The sequence below is a fragment of the Neocloeon triangulifer genome, unplaced genomic scaffold (assembly GCF_031216515.1).
Source record: "Neocloeon triangulifer isolate White Clay Creek 2 clone unplaced genomic scaffold, ASM3121651v1 ptg000017l, whole genome shotgun sequence".
Lineage (NCBI taxonomy): Eukaryota > Metazoa > Arthropoda > Insecta > Ephemeroptera > Baetidae > Neocloeon > Neocloeon triangulifer.
Genome location: NW_026775559.1, coordinates 3535862 through 3557683, shown reverse-complemented (window position 1 = coordinate 3557683; position 21822 = coordinate 3535862). Strand labels below are relative to the sequence as shown.

General features: G+C 42.7%; 5 protein-coding genes across 14 annotated transcripts; 3 read left to right on the top strand and 2 right to left on the bottom strand.

Annotated features, from left to right (window-relative positions):
• The first annotated feature begins 183 nt into the window (after positions 1-183).
• Positions 184-4441, top strand: LOC132203206 (uncharacterized). Of its 2 annotated transcripts, none has more exons than XM_059630805.1 (12): positions 184-477; positions 536-734; positions 789-1334; positions 1390-1815; positions 1871-2093; positions 2149-2259; positions 2313-2387; positions 2445-2480; positions 2541-3174; positions 3235-3523; positions 3580-3827; positions 3887-4441. In XM_059630805.1, the coding sequence occupies exons 1-12, from the start codon at positions 359-361 to the stop codon at positions 4317-4319; spliced, it is 3339 nt and encodes a 1112-aa protein (XP_059486788.1). In that variant the 5' UTR covers positions 184-358; the 3' UTR covers positions 4320-4441. The 2 variants fall into 2 exon arrangements, with proteins under 2 accessions (XP_059486788.1, XP_059486787.1); XM_059630804.1 differs by having other exon boundaries at positions 2310-2387.
• On the bottom strand, positions 4416-13211 carry LOC132203207 (serine/arginine repetitive matrix protein 1-like). Its single transcript, XM_059630806.1, has 6 exons — positions 8004-13211; positions 7384-7943; positions 5314-7099; positions 5106-5200; positions 4811-4939; positions 4416-4752 (listed from the first exon to the last, which is right to left on the bottom strand). The coding sequence occupies exons 1-6, from the start codon at positions 8023-8025 to the stop codon at positions 4645-4647; spliced, it is 2700 nt and encodes an 899-aa protein (XP_059486789.1). The 5' UTR covers positions 8026-13211; the 3' UTR covers positions 4416-4644.
• LOC132203203 (uncharacterized protein K02A2.6-like) lies at positions 8327-13064 on the top strand. Of its 8 annotated transcripts, XM_059630801.1 has the most exons (3): positions 8330-10437; positions 10672-10792; positions 10856-13064. In XM_059630801.1, exons 1-3 carry the CDS (start codon positions 8691-8693, stop codon positions 12810-12812), a joined length of 3825 nt encoding a protein of 1274 aa, XP_059486784.1. In that variant the 5' UTR covers positions 8330-8690; the 3' UTR covers positions 12813-13064. The 8 variants fall into 8 exon arrangements, with proteins under 8 accessions (XP_059486782.1, XP_059486779.1, XP_059486777.1 ...); XM_059630799.1 differs by having other exon boundaries at positions 8327-8672; positions 8734-13064; XM_059630796.1 differs by having other exon boundaries at positions 8327-11042; positions 11106-13064.
• On the top strand, positions 13049-15461 carry LOC132203208 (protein NipSnap). 2 transcript variants are annotated; one of them, XM_059630808.1, is made up of 6 exons: positions 13049-13165; positions 13342-13485; positions 13546-13725; positions 14169-14331; positions 14522-14755; positions 14814-15461. In XM_059630808.1, the coding sequence occupies exons 2-6, from the start codon at positions 13433-13435 to the stop codon at positions 14994-14996; spliced, it is 813 nt and encodes a 270-aa protein (XP_059486791.1). In that variant the 5' UTR covers positions 13049-13165; positions 13342-13432; the 3' UTR covers positions 14997-15461. The 2 variants fall into 2 exon arrangements, with proteins under 2 accessions (XP_059486791.1, XP_059486790.1); XM_059630807.1 differs by having other exon boundaries at positions 13054-13165; positions 13339-13485.
• LOC132203205 (3'-5' RNA helicase YTHDC2-like) lies at positions 15438-21749 on the bottom strand. Its single transcript, XM_059630803.1, has 15 exons — positions 21446-21749; positions 21156-21372; positions 20652-21063; positions 20074-20333; positions 19965-20019; positions 18469-19078; positions 18195-18380; positions 17475-17884; positions 17256-17370; positions 16911-17195; positions 16646-16862; positions 16268-16588; positions 15881-16218; positions 15670-15825; positions 15438-15614 (listed from the first exon to the last, which is right to left on the bottom strand). The coding sequence occupies exons 1-15, from the start codon at positions 21614-21616 to the stop codon at positions 15528-15530; spliced, it is 3840 nt and encodes a 1279-aa protein (XP_059486786.1). The 5' UTR covers positions 21617-21749; the 3' UTR covers positions 15438-15527.
• Positions 21750-21822: the final 73 nt, after the last annotated feature.

The following is a 21822-nucleotide window of genomic DNA, read 5'->3' as shown; positions in this document are numbered from 1 at the left end:
AAATTCAATTTTTTTTAATTTAAGGCATTAAATTCCTTATTCATTTTGGTTTACTTGAAAAATTACATGAAAAAATCATATTATAAATATCAGTTCTCATGAAAAAATTTGATTTTATTTGAATTGACTTCATCAAAAAAGTTTATATTTATAAGTTGGTGGCGTTGGTGCCCCTGGTTTAGCGGGAATTCGCCATTAACGCTAAAATTGCTGCTTGTCAACGGTTATTTTCATTCGTAGTTTTTCTTTGAATTACATGGTATATTCGGCCCGAATCTTCGGCGCAGTGTGCCCGACGTCTTCTTCAAACCCATTTCTCTCTATTTAGTGTTATAACAGGAGAACTTTCATTCACGAAATGGACGAAATTGATAGATTCAAGGAAAACATCCAACCACTCCGGCAAGGGCGCATTACGAATCAACTATGCGAAGCACTCTCAGAATGCAAGCAGCAAAAGCATTTGGCACAGATGCAGTGAGTTTTTTTTTAAATTTTCTTTGCCCTTCAAAGTTTAAATTTGTATCTTTCGCAGACAATTCGAGATGAACCTCCGTTCTTACGAGGGAGACGATCCTTTACAACCGTGGTTTGACTACATTTCCTGGATGGAACAAACATCAACAGGTCGCGGCAAACAGTTCAGAGAAATTCTCAAACAATGCCTGAAGACATTCAGTGGAGTTGCTCAGTACCACAACGACTCTAGGTTTATCGACTTGTGGCTCAAATTTGTAAGGAACCTCTGCTGAATTGGGAAAGCATTTTATCTATTATTTTTATTTCAGTTGAGTGTTCAGCCAAACAGATTGGAATTATACGAAACTGTCCTTGGCCATGGAATCGCGCACAAATCAGCCAATTTTTACATCAGATGGGCGGCAGATCTTGAATCAGCAGGTGATCTCAAAGGCGCTAATAAAATCTTCCAGCGAGCCTTGGATGCAATGGTGGAACCTCAAGATGTTCTCGAACAGGCCATGCAAAGATTTCACTGCAGAGCCGCAAAAGTGCAGCCCGAAGAGCAACAAGAAGTGGACGGACCACAAAGAGCCATCTTTGGCCGTCTGGAAGCACGATCTGATGGGCGCGTGGCTGCGGAACGAGCTCAGGCTCGACCACTGGGATCAAATAGACCCTTTGAAAAACAGGCTATCAAAGAAATGGCTGCCTTTCCAGTGTTCAATGGTAGCGAAAATGAAAAGCCCAGACGGCAGTTGATGAAGGAGCTGCCTGATGAAAGAGGAAGAATTGAAAATGAGGTGGCACCAAGCAGGTGGACTGACGCAGCCAGTGGAAAGGATGTTCGACCTCTAGTAACCACACCTTTCAAGGTATAAATTTGAAATCACGAAACGCAGAAAAATAAATAAAAATGTCACATTATAGGTGCTGGAGGATCCAGCTAGTGCAGTTGCCGCTACTCCCAGAAGCAATCTAGGATCAAAACGAGTGCTGCAGGAAGTGAAGCAGATTAAGCACGAAGCAGAGTGGCCTTTGGCCTATTTTGAGCCAGCTAATGACAAGAGCAAGCCCATGTACTGCAAGGACAAAGTCTACTGTGGTGGCACTGAATTTAGTTTTGAGGAGCTCCGCGCTGAGTCTTGGCGAAAACGCAAACTGAATCGCCAAATTATCAAAGATGCAAAGGATGATGAGGTCAAGGTGCAGAGGAAAGAGGTTATTATGTATGAGACTGTCCGCGATGGCCAGGAGTGGAGCTACGAAGAGATTAGGGCCCAAAATTACTTGGCCAAGATAAGGAAGAATTTTGAATGCCCAGTTGCATTGTTTGAGCCGGAAAATCCCAACCAAGTAATTTCAATTTTCCTTTCATCATTTTCTTATTTTCTTTTCTTTATATTTGCAGGTTAGGATGTATGAAAAGCATAAAGTTTATGCAGACAACACTGAGTATAGCCTTGAAGAGTTGCGTGCCAAAGACTGGCTTGCAAGAAGCAGCCAGTCTGGTCTTTTGTGTCAGTCAGCTTTGCTTGGTCAGTCAATGACTGTACACACCAGAGAGGCGCTTGCTGCTGTCCAGGATTTATGGAAGTCGACTAGGGAATCTCCACCCGCAACTCCCCCAAAGAGTATGAAAATGATGGATATAAGCGTGGGCATAGAAACTTAAGATATTTATTTCAGTGGCTTTTGAAATTTTCTGTGACGACAAAAAAGACGCTCCTGCCTTTGAGATCTTCTCCGATCCTCCCAAACAAGTTCCCTTTGAAATTTACTCTGAAAATCAAGAAAATGGTAAAATAAATTTTAATTTGTAATACTTATTCTGATTCTGGCTTTTCAAGAAGTTGGTGTTAAAGAAGGAGTTGGTCCAAAATGCCAAAGTGCACCATTTGCGATATTTAGCGATAATGCAGAGAACGGTTAGATTCGTAGTATATCTTAAGAAACATACCACTAATATTATTATTTTTCTCCAGAACCTCAGTATTTTGGAGGAAGCGACAAAAGACGAGGTATTTTAAATGAACCAAAATATAATTAAATATATTTAACAATTTCTTTTTATCATTTAGTTCTAGTGCCAAAGATTGTTGTGGGTGAGGTGGAGCAAGAAGAAGAGGAGGTTGAATCTGAAGACGAGGATAATAATGACGATGAAGAGTTTGAACCTAAACCATTGCCGCCTTTGCCAGAGCTTCCTTTTGTCCCCCCTCCGGAGCACTGGGAGGCCAATGGACCTGAAGGCAAGGAGAATTTTGATCCCTCTGTTGTAAATGTGCCAAAGAAGAGTCTGCTACTCCCTGAAGGTGGATTTGAGGACGAGGACACCTGCTTTGTCGTTGGTCCTCTGGGAAATGGGCCTGTCAACTATCTAGAAGACATCACCATCAATCTTATGAAGAAACCACCTCCGTCAGACTCATCGACCCCGTTCCATCACCAGCCCCAGTCTCTGATCATGCAGCCGCAGGAAACAAGACACACCATAATATTGAGCCCCATATTGGAGATGACTGGTGAATCCAGAGGAAGCAGGAGTGGCAGTAGCAGCAGTGGTGCCTCAACAGCCAGCAGCAAGGCATTCAGTCTCTACTTGAAAACACCTGGACAGTCGGTTGCTGGTGAGGCAGATCACATCACCGTTCCACCAGTCAAACTTGAGTTGCTCGAGGAAGAACCCGAAGTTTCTCAGAACAAAGAGAACAGGTTTGTTTATTTAAGTTAAGCACTTAAAAATATTAAAAAAATATATAAATATATTTCCAGTTTGGCTAATGTGATTGACGACCCTTGGAGCAATGATCTACGTCAGCGCCTGGTGGCTTACCCTGAGGGAGTTAGCTACCTTGATGGACTCATGCCTGTAGCCAGAGCTAACCAAGCGTACCGTTTCGGAAAGAAGGCGCTTAAGCTGAAAAAGTGCCTAGGAGAAGGAGCTTATGGAAAAGTCTACCTCACTAATGAGCCCTTGGTCTTAAAGATGCTCCCAAATGATACATCGGGATGGGAAATTCACATGAGCAGAACTTTGAGGAAACGAATTCCTGCACACTTGGTATTGCAGTCAAAAGTAAATTTAAAATGTAATTGCTAATTAAATATAAACTGTAGATGGATCATTTCTGTGAGATATCAATGGCCTCTATCTTCTCCAATGGCACCATCCTGGAGATGCCGTTTAAGTCTGAAATCACTCTCCTGAATGTGATCAACTACAGAGTTGGCTCCCTGGCTGAAATGTCAGAGTTCACTAAGGCGTTTCTGGTTTACGAAGTACTGCTCATCACTGATGCTCTATTGCAAGCTAAAATAATTCATGCTGACATCAAGCCTGACAACTTTCTTGTGGTGCCCATGAGGTAACCTGAAGCCACGTTTCCTTGGGTTCAAAGTTAACATGTCCTTTTTATCTTTGTAGGCATAGCAAAGGTTTCAAATACCACCTGCAGATCATTGATTTTGGACGAAGCATTGATCTATCACTCTTGCCTTCTGATGTTCAGTTTTCACCCACTTTGAAGGGAGATGCTAGATGTGTGGCAATGCGCCAACAACGGCCCTGGGGTGTTGATCTCGACCTTTACTCTGCTGCAGCCACAGCACATGCAGTACTGTTTGGCAAATATTTGACCCTGATTGATGTGAAATCAGTCTGGAAACCAACCTGCAAGCCTAAGAGATTCTGGCAACTTGCCAGTGTCTACGAGAAAATGTTTGAGATTTTGATTAATGCGAAAGGAGATGATCTGCAAGTAATCCAGGCGTTTTTGGAACCAATACTGAAACGGGCCACCGATGATGTGGAAGGAGTCAATAATGAGCTCATTGCCGCATGCCAATCTCAAGATTAATTTTTAACAAATGTCATGTCCTGATTAATTATTAATGTTTTAAAGAGTTTCTACTTAAAGTAAATTTGTTTTTTAAATAAATAAAATAAAAACATAAACGCATCACAAATCTTAGCTGTATTTATTTCTCAATACAATTAAAATTTTGCAGCGCAGCAAAAGGTTTTGATTTACCTTATATTAAATTCATTGCATCTTTATCAATAATTCAACTCAAAGAGTTAAAATAATTGCTGGTTCATAAATAAAAACTTTCCTATTCAGTCACATACTTTAAATTACACACTGTACCTTAATGTCTTTATCTGTATTTGTCACAGCTTACTTACGCAGCACTTGTCTTGCTCTTGCTGCCGCATATTTTCTTAACATAGGCGTTCACCAGTCTGCGCACTTTATGAGGATTTATCTCCTTAGTTTTAGTATGGCAGATCTACAAATATATATAAGAAATTAAACAATTTAAAAATTGCTACCAACAACTTCTGTACCTTTGGCACTGCCCTTCTAAGAATTTCCTTGTATTGCTCCTTGTTGACCTTCTTGCGGGCGTAGTGCGGCTTGAGGGCCAATTTAACCTCATCCACCACTCTTTCTTGGTGGTTCAGCTTTTTTAAGTACTGGAAAAGAATTAATTTCATGTTTGAAAAAAGAACAAAAATTCTTTAAGAAAGTTTAAGCAAAATATCTATATTTTGTATAATGTGTTAAAAATCAGGATTCGTTTTATACAGCAATCAAAATAAGGCGAATAAAAGTATATTAAAATAATTAATAAATTAATACCTTTTCTTTCACTTGTAGTTCAACTGCTGAGCTTGGCACTTCATCAAGAATGCGTAGTTGGTCTTCATCCATTTTGATTGCCACTTCCCGTTTGCCTAAAAAATATATTTTTATATTATAATGCCTTTAATACGATGATATTTTTGATAATAATCGCCTTTTTTATTGGCGGGCATTTATTTTCTAATTGATTAAATTTGAAACATACCCTTGCCAGATTTTCCAGGCTTGGATGAGCCTCCTGTCCTAGACTTCCAGGCGCCTCTGAGAGCGTCAAATTTATCTGCTGGTGCCTTGTTTTCAGGAGCTGGAGCCCTTTTTGTCCTTTTAGCCTCTCTTACGGTTGGAGGCTCAAAGAGATCATCTCCTTCTGATGCAGCAGGAGAATAGGGAGATTCAAGTTCCATGTCCACGACGTCAGTGGTTGTGTCTGGCAATTGTGTCTGCACGACGCTGGGTAGTCGAAGTTGAGCCAAAAGTGTAGGAGCGGCCTGCAGAAGCAGTGGCACTAGGTTGAGCTGCGAAGGAAGCACCAAAGAGGCGGCCAAGGGCGGAACGGCCACCACAGGTGGCGGCGGCCGCGTTTTGGGCGGACTGGCTGCCTTGACAACCTTGGGTGGCTCTTCAACAGTCTCCGCCACAGCAACTTCTTGCACTTCAGGTTGGACCTGAGTCTCCGGGGGCGGCTCTTCTGCTGGCTTATCTTCTGGAGGCGGCTCCTCTTCTGGTTCTGCCTGCTGTGCTTCTTCCACAGGCGAGTTGGTGGGTTCGAACGGGTTGTACACTTCGGTGGTCTCTTCAACAGCAGTTTCAGGTTGTATGACTTCTGGTGCAACTTCTGGAGCGGCTTCACCCTCAGCAGCTTCTTCGTCATCCTCCTCATCCTCGTGCAAGGGGTTGACTACCGGCTTTAGATTGGTCTTGGTCATAATGCTGAATTTTATCTGCGGCTCAGGTGGGGTCTTTGGACCTTCGGGAATCACAACCTCCGGTGCAGGTTCGGCTTCAAGATTTATTACGGCTATGGGTCGTTTCTTAGAGGCCATTTTGGCAATTTTTTTCCTCCGTTCCTTTTTCTTTTTTTCCTTAACTGCCGGTGGGGGTGGTGGAGGCGGTGGGGGTGGCGTTGGCGTCCTAGGCCGTTCTTGCGGAGGCTCTCGTTCACGTTGTTTTTTGAAGTTGACGGAAATAAGAATGTTGTTTCCTCTAGCAATGACCTCCTTCCTGCGCTTTTCTTTCTTCCGTTTGCGCCTCCGCCGTTCGACCTGCTCCACGTCTGGAACTCTGAAGCCCAGTCTCTCATGGACGCTGCGTCTGGTATCTGGACTGGGTCTTCGAGCCTCAGGCCAAACTTCTGGACTGCGTCTTTTGTCCCTACTGCGGCGTCTGATGGGACTCTGCGGTCTTTCTACAGACCGCCTTGGAGATCTTCGTCTGTCCGGAGAGTGCTGCCTTGGCTCGGAAGAAGGTCTTTTTCTCTCCGGAGAATTGTTTCTTCTCCTTTCTGTTGAGTTCCTCCTCCTCTCTGCTGAATTTCTTCTTCTTTCTGCGGAGTTCTTTCTCCTCTCTGGAGAGGTTTTCCTCCGCTCTGGCGTTCCTTTTCTTCTCTCAGGTGTTACTTTCCTCCTTTCCGGTGTTCCCTTCCGCCGGTCTGGCGTGTGTTTTCTTCTTTCAGGCGTGGACCTTCTTTCTACTGAATCCTGTCGGTCAACAGAACGCTTCCTGTCAGCCGAATGACGTCTGTCAGGACTGCGTCGTCGTCTCTTGTGCTCAGGGCTCGCTCGTTCTTCACTCAGTCTGCCTCGGTCTGCACTGCGTCGGCCCCGTTCTTCACTTCTTCTGCCTCGCTCTTCACTTCGTCTTCCCTGCTCTTCACTACGCCTCTCCCGCCTGGCAACACGACCAAATCGGTCCGTGCTAGGGCGCCTATCCTTTCGTTCATTTACCACACGGCGCACATCATACCTTTCTAGATCCTTACGTCGATTAGTTGTCTAGAAACAAAAAGCAAAGAAAATTATTAATGGTTTCAATAATTTTTGCTGTAATTTTGAGGTATCAACTGACAATGAGAAAATATAGAATAATTTTTTTCATTTCATCAAAGTTTCTACTAAATTAGTACTATAAAAATCATGCAATCTTGCTTGCAGTAATTGAATATTCTCTTTAAAGGCTGATCTAAGTATAATCCATTAGTTTGGTTAATTTTTATTTCAATGTGAAAAGCTGAACAAAACAAAAAACTTGATAAAATTTAGTTTCCAACAGCGCTTACCAATATCTGTTTCTTTTTTTCTCTTTTTCTGGTTTCCCTTCTTCTGTTGTCTGGTGCCCGTTGTTTTGGCGCTTCCTCATGATGTTCTTCTTCTTCAGGCTTGGCCCTTTTGTCCCGGTAGTTCCTTCTGTTGCTGGGCTTCTTCCAAGCTATTTCCACTTTCTCCTCACCAATAATCTCTCCTTCCTCGGCTTCCCGCTCCTCCTCTTCTGATATAGGCTCAGTTTCCAAACCCTCCAAACCGATGGGCTGGTTTTCGTCCAAGGTAGGAGTCCCTTCTCGGTCGTCATCAAGCACAGGTTCTTGGTGATGTGCATCCTTATTTTCGCCATCTGCAAATTCTTCTGCAGTCTTCTCCGGCTCCAATTCGCCTTCTTCTTCGTGGATATCTCCATTTTCAAGCCCATTTTCTTTACGTTCTTCTTGGTCTGAATCTTTTATGCCAAGGACCTCGTTAGCAACAGCCTCTTCGGCTTTAGGCTCAATCTGACCATTTTCTTCGGCATCAACCTCCAATTCGGGCTCGCGTTCCGCGTCCAACTCCGGTTCAGAAGCAGCACCTTAGAAAAATCCAAATATTCAGTTATTTTAGATGAAATTTGGCAGAAAAACTAGCTTACCTTCTTCTGCTGGGGACATCATAGTTTCACCTTTTTTCTGGCATCACAGATGATAAATTGGCGTCAAAAGTTAGAAAATTACCCGATCAAAATCAGTGTAGGTTTTAGACGCAATGAAATCGAAAAAAGTTCGCAAAGTTGATCAAAAATAAAGAAAATGCTGCAGCGGTCGCTGTAGACGACAGTTCAAGATGCTAACAACAAAGGGGGTGTGGATTTTTCAGAGGCCGATGGCACCGGAGATCGACGCCAACCGCTCAAAATTGTAGATCAATGTTTTACACAATAATTCTGAATTTTTGGAAACTCCTAGTGAAAATTTTCTAATAGTCTGTTGTGAGCCCTCTAGCGGCAGACAAATAAATTACTTTAGTCTTGATTTTCCTGCAAGAACACGAGTTGTTTCACTTCAGAAGTCCGAGAGATTTTAGTGAAAAAGTCAGGGTAGAAACCCTCAGGGCCATTAAGTTAGGGCCAGAAGTCTTCGAGACTAAGTAAGAAACATTCAGGGCTGAACTACAGCAAAGTGGCGACGAGTCTAAGGGAGAAATAGCAAGAAAACTGAACCTCGTGTGGCCGCCATCATCGTTAGAGAGAATTCGCGTGTGTGGAAGCAGGATTTAATCGTTGAAAATCAAGAAAGCAAGCGGTCATCCGGGTTTTCCCAGGGTATTTATTGAATCCAACATGAGTGATAAAGCGAAAGTAATTGGTTCATTTGACCCCAAAGGGGTTCTGTCATTCAGCCAGTACCTGAGCAGGTGGAAGTTCCATTTCGCTGTGAAGAAGGTGACAGAGGACGCAGACAAGAAGAACATGTTCGTTGATCATCAAAGTGAAGAAGCGTTTGAGGTCTTCTGCAAGGTGAGTGACCCTGAAGGGATTGAGGCCATCACCTTTGCGAAGCTGACTGAGAGGTTGGCAGTTTATTATAGACAAACAGAGCCGCAGACTATTGTCTATAAAAATGAGTTTAACCAGAGAGTCCAAGGACCTGATGAATCAGCTGCAGTATACCTAGCTGAGCTGACTAGTTTGGCCAAGAAATGCAAATTCTCAAAAACGGATGAGTTGCTAGTGCCCAAGATCATTTCAGGGTTGCGAGACCTGCGGCTGAAGCAAACGCTGCTGGCTGAAGAGGATGCAAAGTTGACTCTAGATTTTGTAAAGACAAAGGTCCTCGCACATGAACGAGCTGAACTGACCGCAAAGGCTCTTGGGCTGAGTAGCTCGCAGGGTACAGTGAACAAAATTGGCCAAGAAAAAAAGTCCCAGTGGAAAAAAGGTCAAGGTCAGCAAGGTAGTGACCAAAAGCAGCATGGACAGGTCACCTGTTTCGCCTGTGGTAAAGACGGGCACAAATTCTTCAAATGCAAGGTCAGAGACAAATTAACCTGCAAGAAGTGCAAGAAAAAAGGGCACGTTGAGCAAGTGTGCAGAAGTTCTACTCAGAAGGCAGCGCACCATCTGGAGGACCAAGAAGAGGGAGAAGATGAGGCCAGTGGAAGCGATGGCCAAGAACAATTGCAGGCAGTGACAAATTACCTGCTAAGAGTGGAGTCCACAAGCAAGCCACCAGTTTCAGCAGACCAGAAGCTGATGTTGGAAATTCTGCTGAATGGCAAGCCCTTGATGTTGGAAGTGGACACTGGTGCGACATTTTCGCTCATTGGACTCTCCACTTATGATAAATATTTCCCAGACAGAAAAGCGTTGCTTCCAAGCAATGTGCGGATGAAGGCGTGGGGTCAGCAAGGGGAAATTAGGGCAGCAGGAAAAGTTCAGGTGAAAGTGACTCCAAAAGGTGGCAAGCCGGTGAACCTTGAACTGTTGGTCATGGAGCAGAGTGGACCTTCGTTGCTTGGGAGGAACTGGTTCAAGCAGCTAGGAATTGCAGTGGAGTTGCCCATTATTCTGAAGACAGTGGACCTGAAAAAGGAGCCACCTGACCCTGAAAGACTGCCGGAGATCTTCAAGATGACACAAGTGCCGCCAGAATTTGAAGATCTCAAAGAAGTTTTTGAACCGGTGCTGGGAAAATGGAAGGGAGAACCGGTTCACATTCCGCTCAAGAAAGGAGCTACACCGGTGCGGCACTCCGCCAGACGTGTGCCGTTCGGACTGCAGGAGAAAGCGAGTGCTGCAATTGATGAGTTAGAAAGAAGAAAAGTCATCGAAAAAGTGATGTTCAGCGAGTGGGCTACACCGGTAGTGTATGTGGAGAAGGGGGAGGGAGTGCGCCTGTGTGCTGATTACAGCGCCACCGTCAACCCTTTGTGCTCAGCAGCTGATTTTCCGCTACCCACTATTGACAAACTGCTCGCCGAGGTCAAGCCGGGGTGCTTCTTCACCAAAATTGACCTGGCAGACGCATACTTGCAGTTCCCTGTGGATGAAGCGTCATCGGAGGTGCTCGCAATTGCTACTCACAAAGGTACTTACAGATTTTTGAGATTGCCCCCAGGGCTCTCCGTGTGTCCCCCCATTTTTCAAAAGAAGATTTCGGGATTAGTTTGCAAAATCTCCGGAGTGATTGTGTATTTTGATGACCTCCTGATTTTTGCATTTACCAGAGCACAACTGATTCAGAAAACAAGAGCAGTCCTGAAAATTTTTATAGAAAATGGGCTGAAAGTGAAACTGACCAAGTGCTCATTTTGCGTTCCAGAGTTGGAGTACTTGGGATATTCCTTCACTCAAGAGGGGATCCAGCCCAAGAAGGACAAGCTGGAGGCGCTGGAGAAAATGCCACCACCACAAAGTATTGAAGACCTTCGAGCCTTGCTAGGGTATTTCAACTACTACGACAGATTTGTTCCAAACAAAGCTCAAATTCTTTTTCCGGTCTACAGGTTGTTGAAGAAGGGCGTTCCATTTGATTGGACCCCTGAGTGCCAGCAGTCTATGGACAAGATGACTAAGTTGCTGGTCAACTCATTCAGCTTGGCGTACTTCGACCCAAAGAAAAGAATTCGGTTGGCCTGCGACGCCAGCAGGAAGGGGCTGGGCGCCGTACTGAGCCAGCTGGAGGACAGAATGGTAGAGGTACCAGTTATGTTTGTGTCACGAGCACTGAAGAAAAGTGAATTAAATTATTCGCAGGTTGAGCTGGAAGCACTTGCGATTGTCTGGGCCGTGAAAAAGCTGAAGAATTACTTGTGGGGACAACAATTTGAAATTTTGACGGATCACAAGCCGCTGCTGGGGATTTTTGGCAAAGGAAAGTTAATGTCTGATGACCTCTCCAGCAAGCTGAAAAGGTATTGCTTGTTCCTGAGAGAATATAATTTTGAGCTGAAGTTTTGCCCTGGAAAAGAAAACTGCAATGCTGATTGTCTGTCTAGGCTGCCACTGCCCGTCCTTGAAGATGAAGAGGAGGAAGAGGAGGCTCGAGTAGCTTTCTTGCAGGCTATCGAGTTGCCGCAGAGCCACATTTCGCTGCAAGAGTTGCGAGAGTTCACTGAGAAGGACGAGCAGCTCAGACGTATTCAACAGAAAATCCTTCAAGGTACACATCCTGATAATTTAACAAGTGAAGATGGAGAATTTGGAAAAAGGTGGAGAGATTTGAAATCCACTAATGGTGTGATTACCTTTGTAGGAAGGGCAGTGATTCCCCGAGACTTGAGGAGCAAAGTCTTGGGACTTCTACATTTGAATCATTTTGGCCAGACGAGAATGAAGACTTTGGCCAGGACGTACTTTTGGTGGCCAAACATGGACGAGGAAATCGAGCAGGTTACGCTCTCGTGCATGCCTTGCGCCATCACCAACAGAGCGCCATCGAAGGCGCCCATCATTCCGTGGTCGGTGCCCCATCGTCCATGGAGCAGAGTGCATCTGGACTTCTTCGAAGTGGTGCATGGCAAAAGCTACATTGTTGCAGCTGATGGACTCTCCAACTGGATTGATGCCGAGAGAACGAACAACTTGGAGACTGAGACGGCTATCAAGTACTGCAGAAAGCTTTTCCGAGTGCAGGGCTTATGTGACATTTTGGTGTGTGACAATGGGCCTGCATTCCGAGCTGAAAAGTTTAAGAAGTTCTGTGAAATGAATGGAATTGAACTAATTTACTCTCCTCCGTACAGCCCCCAAACTAACGGACTTGCAGAGAAGACTGTGCAGACTGTGAAATATTTCTTGAAGAAAGTGCCTGAGAAAGAGTGGGAGCTAAGACTGGACAGTTTTCTGTTGGGACACAATTCAACTCCAAGTTCTGCACTGGGAGGAGTGTCACCTGCAGAGTTCAACCTGGGTCGACGACCGCACACCCTTCTGGACAAGACTCGTCCAGCGTCGGCTGTCGTAAACCAAAAGGCAGCTCGGGACAAGAAAGTGGCAGCTGCCGTGGCAGAAAAGCCTTTGAAGTTGGTGCCAGATGACCAGCCAGTGGTCCTCCGGAGCTACCGAAACCCTAAAGTGAAATGGGAAGCCGGAGCCGTGGTGACCCAGCTGGGTCCTCGACGAGTGCTGGTGGAGACAGAGGCAGGCTTGACTGAGCGACACACTGACCAGATCAAGAAAATCATCAGACCTGCCGAGACACCGCCAGAGCCACCTCAAGTGGTCCAAGAAGTGCCCAGAGTCCGCCCCGACGTGGCCCCTGATCCTGTCCTTGATTCGGAGCAGAAGGATGGACCGAATCAGGGCCCCCTGGGAAGTGGATTGGCGAAGAGCGAACCACCAGACAAATCACCAATGTCGGTGCCGAGTCCCACTCGAGTCCAACCAACTCCACCTAGGCGCTCTCAAAGAGCTGCCGGATTGCCTGCTAAATTCAAAGATTTCATTGTGACCAAGAAATAATTCAGTTAAGTGAAGTGAGAAATTAAATTTAATTTTGTAAAGCAAGAAACACATCAAGAAAATAATACTGTACAATTTCCTGTTCGAACTTCTAAAATTCGTCAATAACTTTTCAAGTAATTGAATTAAATTGATTTCCAATTTTTATTTCCATTCTCATTTGCATATTTGTTCAAATCTCAGGAGGGAGGTGTTGTGAGCCCTCTAGCGGCAGACAAATAAATTACTTTAGTCTTGATTTTCCTGCAAGAACACGAGTTGTTTCACTTCAGAAGTCCGAGAGATTTTAGTGAAAAAGTCAGGGTAGAAACCCTCAGGGCCATTAAGTTAGGGCCAGAAGTCTTCGAGACTAAGTAAGAAACATTCAGGGCTGAACTACAGCATAGTCCTTAATTTATTTAAGAAATTTCCATCAAAATAATGAAATCGTGACTCTAAGTAATAATGAAAAGGAATATTAATTTGATTAATTTGTTCTATAAAATAAAATTATTGATAAATTTTGTTGGCAACATTGGTACGAAAGCAGCACCATCTGTCTCTTTCTGGTCACTGAGAGGTCGTCAGTCCTTTTTCATTTTGATTTTTCTTCGAACCCATTCGTACCTGCGAAGACCAGGATGGCTGCATCCCTTGCCCGTCTTGGGCGCTTCGCGCGTCCACTGGCTACCAGGTGAGAGAAATGTTGAATTTGACCAACCAGATGACCTCAACAGCATTTTGGCAATTCTAGGGCTGTGGGCACCACTTCTGCTCATTTGGACAACGAATCCTGGCTCAGCAAATTGCTTGTCCGCAAAATCGAGCCTACTAAAGAGTCGCACTCGCGGATGCTGTCCGATAAGGAGGTCATCTACGAACTGCTAACTCATGACGTCAAGCCGCAACACAATGAGGAATATTTGGTCAACTAGTAAGGAATTAACTTAATTAAAAATAATATATATGCAGCATTATTAACATTGCCAGAATATATTACATTTTTATTTAATTTCTTTAAATCTTATATATTTCCCTGATAAAAACTGTCATCGAAAATAAATTACATATGTCTGTGCTCTGCTTGCTTCTTCAATTGGATAAATTGATCATTTAGGAGAGATTGACGAGAATTGAAGAATACAGAATATGCTGCATCGATCTATTTCTGTTTGTTCTATCAACACGTTAAAACGTTCAATATAATAACTGTGCTCAAATTCTTATGTAATCCTGCATGATATAAGTCCAATTTTATTTATTCCCTCCTCATTCTATATTCATTAATCAAATGATGAAGATTTATAAAACAAAAAATCTGTATTTTGCATTTTAGATTTCCGTCAATGTTATTGACGATTGATTGATATATTTCAGCCAGAACAGTGTGAAACTCGTTCATGATAGGAAGCTGCAGTGTGAGCTAGTTGCTAGCTGGAAAGTGTCGGTTGGAGACCAAGATCAGTGTTTGCATCTGTGGAAATACACCGGAGGATTTGCCAGCATTGATAATGCCAGAAAAGTGCTGACTGTTGATAAGGTTTGCATAACATAAACAAACAGCAGATAATCCTTTTAGTTCCTAGCGCCACCACTCCTAATTGCATTTAAAAATCCATAATTTTCTGTATCAATTCATGTTATTTTAATAAATCAGACATTTTCTTCCGACAGGTTTTCTTTTTTATCTTTGAAATAATAGTGATTAATTTTTTCCTTTTGTTTATCAGGAATACACGACTCTGGAAAAAACTCGCGGAAAGATGCTGCGCGCAAGAAACTTGCAGTTTTTGCTTGCATTTAGCTATTGGCCCCAAATCATACCTCGCGCTGGTGGAAACTTGTATGAAATCCGATCATACACTTTAAAGCCGGGAACCATGATTGAGTGGGGTAATAACTGGGCTCGAGCCATCAATTACAGGCGCAATAATGACGAAGCTTATGCTGCTTTCTTCTCTCAGGTAAAAGCTGACAATAAAAATAATATATGCTTATAATTGAAATTATTAAAATAATTAGGTTGGACGACTGTACAATGTGCACCACATTTGGTGCTACCCAGATTTGCAAGTTCGCAAGGAAACTCGTGAGGCTGCTTGGCGCATGCCAGGTTGGGATGAGTGTGTAGCCTACACGGTACCGCTGATCAGAGAGATGGACTCTCGCATCCTGCACCCTACCAGCTTCTCGCCAACTCAGTAATTTGCTTGAAATGTTGATGAACGAAACAAGACTACTTTGACACTAAATGCCTGAGGCGCACAACTTTTTTTTTAATTGCTGTTTAACTTTATTGAACCTCTCTATTGTGCTGTGTCTCAATTTTTGTTTAAGTTTTGAAATGAGCTATATTTTGCAATTATGATCCTGTGATGAAGACAAAGTGTCAGAGTAGTCTTTCAGATTCAAAACTAACAAAAATCTAAAAATATAAAGCCTCTTTTAGAGGGATCAGTTATTGAAATTGTGTATCATGGTACAAGTTAGCAATTCATTTGTGAATATCACATTAATTCAAACTGATTTAAACGCTATTGGTCAACAAGATGATAATTTGTACAGCAAAATGAAATTAGGGAGAATCCATTAATAGTTATTTGTACGAACTGATGACAAGACTCTGAAATATGGAGTGTAAAAAATGAAGCAAATGATTTTTAAACAGAATGAGAGTATCACTGCCTTTTATTGGCTTGATCAGAACAGATGAAAAGAAATGATTGAGGAACGAGCTTAATAAAACTTACCTCTAGGTCTGTAAGGGTCAAAATTTCCTCTGATTGCGCGACCGCCGTATGATTGAGGGATATGTTCAGGTTGCTAGATTAAAAAAAGCAATTAGATCGGGATTGCATAAGCTAATAGAATTAAATACCATGAAGTGCGGCATGGGAAGAGTTGCAGGGTGTGGTGGGAGGCGATCCCAAAGCTGACAGAGAGCTTCTCCGACTCTTGGCTCCAGAGCCTGGCCGTCTCGGCTGTGCTGGACTCTCTGATTGTTGTGCCATGGATTGTGCAAATGCCTAGCCAACTGTTATTTTTCAATTCATGTCAAAACTGTTCATTCATTGTTAAATTAAAATTACCTGGAATGGGACATCTCCTACTTTGAGCCACTGGAGAGGACAGGTGGCCACCTCAGGTCGGCCGAGTCTTGCGTAGCCTTGAAATCCTCCACTGCCCTGAATGCTGAAGACGGCCACCACAGTTTTGCCTTCTCTCTGTGCTTTGGTGATGGAACGAAGGGTGTTAGGAGCAAAGGTCCATCTTGTGGCCGCAACAGCCTCGTGCAGCAATTGCAAAGTACCATTCTTGATCACCAGGTAGCGAATGGGGGAGTCGGATGTGTGAGAGGAGTCTGAGTTTGGAGACAAGCAAGGAGAGGAAGTAGCAGAGCTAGAATCAGTGGAGCGCTCAGAGGGTCCTAAAAAATGATATTAGCTATTTAATATTAAACAAAATTTACATCATACGACTGAAGTCAAAGGTTCTGGGTTTTTGACCGATTCCAAGAGGCTGAGGAAATTTAAGGGCCTTGTCTTCAGCAGAGAGAACTGCAACGACACATCGGACCACAAGGTCATCTCCCTGGCTTGGCGCCTTTTGAGCTGTAGGTCCTTTCAGCTTTCTAAGGAACAAAGAGTGAAGCTTTTGTCTCAGCTGCACCAATGCCCGCGCGTGAGATGGGTCAAGACGGAAGGAGGCCCACTCATCCAGTCGCAGCAAAGTGCGATTTGGCTCGTCCTCATTCTCGCTGTCACTCTCTAGTTCTGCTGCAAGTTGACAACGAGCCTCTGCAATGGAAATATATTATTGTAGGTTTAGAAGGATTTTTAATTTTTTCAGTTCACCGTCAGCTTCTCCGTCAAATTGGGGATCATATGCCATTCGAGAAGGTCCAGCCATAAGGAAAACTGTGACTGGGCTGACGACTGTGCAGGTTCTGGCATGGCACATTCGACCAACCCTGCCCATTTCCTCATACAGCACCCAGTCAGAGGGTAATTCGGCCAAGGTGGTATTGTGGTCGTTTCCATCACGAAGAACACTGCTTGGGTGGAATCTCACCTAAAATTTTTGATTGGAAAGCTGTAAATAATAGAAAAGAAAAAATACCCGTGACTCAGTTCGTGTTCGTAACTGCTGGTGAACCCTATCAACTCTGGCCAAATTAGGGTACAGACCAGCAGTAAGGGCAGCTTTGATGACGGCCCAGTTGTCAGAAAACTGGTTCAGCTCATGCAAATCACCACCACCCCGTGTTCGGACAAATCCTGAGGCGCGCAACTGGCCCAGCAGCTGAGATCGGAGGCCAGTCACCATCTCAAGAACTGCATGAGAGATGAAGTGCTGCTCGCAAAATCGACGTTCACGATTTTTTGAACGAGATTCTTGCCAGAGCTATACAAAATTAACCAATTCAAGTGTAAAAAAATCATGTTATTCAAAAATAATAATTACTAGGAAAGCTCTGAGGAAAGTCATGTGATCACTGAAAGAGCCAGCTGACAATTGGCGCTTTGCTTCATGAGCTTTATGTCTCAAGAAAGGTACTGAGGGAAGTTGGAAAGGCTCCCTAGAAATTTCAATAACATATTATTTATACTAAATCAAATGGAGACATTTCAAACAAATTTAAAAAAATGTACGAATAATGCATTAAAATGGAATTCTACTCACTTATGGGCCAGAGTGCATACAATGGTGAGCACAGGATCCAAACAGCGCAAAAGGATTGCAAAGAGCAGACACTTTCCCAATCGAGGCTCAACAGCAAGGTTGACTAGATGCTGTCCAAGTTCTGTGAGATCTTCACACGGAGTGAGAGCGTCAGTCAATTTGAGGAGGTTGACCGCGTTCCTGGTGGCCAGAGGAGGTGGAGGTTCTGGGGCTTTTGCTAGAAAGTCGGCTATCGATGTGTTGAAGGGAGCAAGAAGTTTGGCAGCCAGACAGAGTTCGTGCAACGGCAAACGAAGAATTTCTGGAGTAGCGTGGGTCATGAACCACTGGAAACGCTGCTTGGAGTACATTCTGAAGCACTGGCCAGGCTGAAGACGACCGGCCCGACCACACCTTTGTTTGGCACAAGCCTAACATAAAAATTTTGTGAAAATTATTACAAAAATAAAACATTAAATTAATTTTAAAAAAAAAATTAATCGGAAACAAAACTTATAAGCAAATTTCAAATTTTCCTGGTATTTAAAGAGTTATTTTACATTATATTATTTACCAAACAAGTAATCAAACTTTGAATGTTTGCCAACAAAATGCTAAAATATCCAGATGGACTTAAATATAATAAACGATATAATAGTAAACCTAGAATTTGATTGTCTTATAGAAAACATGCAAAACCTTGGATATAAACTGTTTAAAAGAAATCTTTACAAATTTTACCTTAGAAATCCAAGTGCATCGAAGTTGACAAATTCCACTTCCTGCATCAAGCGATTTCTCCTTCAATTTGCCACAGTCAATGACGTAAACTACGTCTTCAATGGTAATACTGGTCTCTGCAATGTTTGTGGCCAACACAATCTTTCTGTCTTTCATAACTTTAAATGCTTGCTTTTGCTCCGACATCTAGATATTGATTTTAATTATTTTTTAGATTTTTGCTTCATTAAATCATACAAACAAAAAAGTTGATACATATTATGGATAATATTACCTGCATGTTGGAGTGAAGCATGAAAACCCTGTATTGTATTTGTAAAGGGCCCATGGCCTCATTGACTTTTTCAGCCACCTCTACAATATCCTCATATCCTGGCAAAAATACTAAAATGGCTCCTGGTCCTGAGTTTGCAGACAAATGGGCAACTAAAGCAGCCACTAGTTTGTGGTCTATGTTTTCCTCAGCAGTGGCATTGTCCTTCTGGTATGACTCCAGTATTTGTTGGTCGCGGCAGACAACGACTCCTGATTCGGCGTGGTTCTTCAGCAAGGTGGCCACCTCGTCATAACCGCCCTCAACTGCAAACTCCAAGGCAGTGAAATCGTTGAATGCTGTGGCTGACGGATCTGCTCCTTTTGAGAGGAGTTGGGCAACAACGTCAGGTCTGTTCTTAGCTGCAGCAATCATCAAGGCTGTAGCCTGGGTGTAAGTGTGTCGATGGTCGACTGTTCGACCCTCCAGTAGAGCAAGAAGAAGACCAAAGTTTTGGTCACTGCCATCGTTCCAAGCAGCCTCCATTACTTCGTCAATTTGATTTATTAATTTGGCATCAACTGCTTCTGATTTCTTGCGTTTTGAGTCACCAGCGCCTTCATATCCAGTGCTAAAAATTAAATTATGATTATAACAAAAAATTAGGAAATGCTGAACTTTGTCTTATTTAAAGCAAATTAAGTATCCCAAATAGCAAAAATTTATCCTATTAATGAAAATTTGCATGGAAGTAGGGTAGGAACAACGTGTCAAATTTCATTATTTGCGATCTAGCATGGTTCGGCCGACAGAGCCAACAAAAGTTGCCGATTTTTTCTTTTGAAACTTGCTTCACATCCCCACTGCCGCGCTCTCTTCTAATCGCTGCTGATAGAGCGTTGATTTCAGCGTTGATAGATAATTAAATTATGTATTTTTAAAATGCCATTTTAAAATTAATTTTGACTAGGAGTCAAGTTAATCAAGTTTTAGCGAGAATTTTGTTCCGTCGATTTTAAAAAAAAATTTAAAAAAAAAATATTAACCTAAATAGAAAAATGTTGCCAATAAAATTTCATGAAATTCTTTCATAGACCTGATGACGTCAGAATTTTTTACTTATGTTTGATAGGCTCAAAGCCTCAAAGTAAAAATTTAATTTTTTATCATAGAATAAATTTTTTTTAAATTTTTTCAAGATAGCCAATCGATTGGAAAATTTATTTTAATTTTGGTATTCAAAATTCATCTAAAAATCTTGAGCAGTTTCAAAATAAGAAAATAATATATGATGGTACCTCAAACTGCTTTCAAAGTCGAGGGCGGCATCAGAGCGCTCATGAGAAAGCAATCTTCAGCTTAAATACTGCTCAATATTTCTTGATGAAATTTGATTCAATTTGAACTATAATAATGAATTCTACTGCTTAATTCTCATTACATGTTAATTACAGTGTCTCACGACTCACGAAATATTCCAAGGTTGATAAACAAATTAAATATGTTCAAATACTTACAGTCGCAAGATATCCTCGAGATAAAACTCCTCCACATCATAAAGCTTGCCAGGAACTGCAAGGGACAATTTCTGTGTTACCAGAAACTTGAATGCACAAATTTTCTTACCATTGACAACAACGGCTCCTCTGAAGTAGGTGGTGAGCACATTGAGATCAGCAGTGGCAGACATGAGCACCAGACGAAGGCCTCTGCATCTAGCTAGCATGTCTCTGAGGACAAGCAGTAGAAAGTCACAGTGGCGGTCCCTCTCGTGCACTTCGTCCACAATTACGTGGCTCACAGAGGCCAGAGCGGTATCTCCGGCCATCAGGGAACGCAAGAGCACTCCGTAAGTGCAATACGTCAGAACTGAACGGGGTGAAGTCCTGACAAATTATAAATATTTTTTTAAATTTGTATTTCAATTTCCTCATCTACCATTGGTCAAAATGTTAAAATTGGAAATTGATAATATTTAATGTGGTTAATGACAATCTGTGAGTGATGGGTAGATTAGGTACATATTACAGTTTTCAATTAAAATATATGGACGATAATAAATTCAGCATTAAATTTACAAAAAAAATTAGACCAATTAACACTAATTTAGTTAGTTGGTAATCACATTATGAAATTGTATGCAGAGTTAAAATTATCTACTAAGTCTAAAATATTATGTTGATTAAAAAATACTACGATCATACTTGCTCTCAAGACGAACTTGGTAGCCAATAGTTGTTCCAAGTTCTTCCCCACGTTCGGCAGCCACCCTTTCCGAAACACTGACTGCTGCAATGCGTCTGGGCTGTCCGCAGATCAATCTGCAGGCCTTTCCAGTGGCCGTGGCCTGTTCGAGCAGGTACTGCGGTACCTGAGTGGTTTTGCCACTGCCAGTCTCACCGCAGATGATGGTCACCTGATTAGCAGCAATCGCGTTCAGGATCTCATCTTGGTAAACAGTAATTGGCAGAGCAGCTCTCTGGAGAACAATCTCTGGACTGGGGTTAGCCTGAGGTGGCACTTGGGCCACAGTGCTTGACAAACGACCAAGAATGCGACAGGCGGCATCTTTCTTTGCCTCACTGACTGCAGTACGAACCATTGCCTCCATACGTCCTATAATGAAAGTAAGCATTAATTAAATAAATTAAATTTATGGGAAGAAATTTATTTTTGCAATTTTATTTCATAAGTTAAATTTTTCATACTTTCCGCATCTCGATCAACGTAGGGTGCAACCTCCTGCCTCTCTTTTGGAGTGACAGGATAACGAGACAGCAGCCGTTGAATTTCATCAATAGAAGTGGCTCCCAAGGGCAGTGTGGCGTCGTCACCAATAATGGTGGAGCCATCCCTTTTGAAGATTGTGAGGAACCGATTTGGTCCTTTGCCTCTGCTCTTGGACTTCAAGTTGTGCTGTTCCGACTAGAAATATGATTTGAAGTTCAATCAAATGATCAAGAATGATTATAACAAAATTATTGTGCAAAGCTCTTACCAACTGATGCACAAAAGCTCGTTGTTCTCTCGTGAGAGACGAAGGGAAAGAGTGCTCCATCCGAGTGTGGTCATTCAAGAACTGCCGCACGGTCATTCCAACGGCCATTTTTACCTCTTCTTCGATGGTATTGCCTATTGCCATCCCAGGACGCTGTTTTTTCCGCGGCATTTTGCCTCAAACTAGTGGCAGAGGAAAGGGAGGAAAAGGACCGTAGTTTAGTGGTGATCGAATTTTTCTTGTTGCTGCATGCAAAACTCGATTCGACATCAAAGGTTCAACTCGTGAAATTAAAAACATAACATTGTTGCCAACATGATTTGTTCCATACTGTATAACAAAAATCAATAAAAAAATTTGTTTGTCAAATTTTTTCT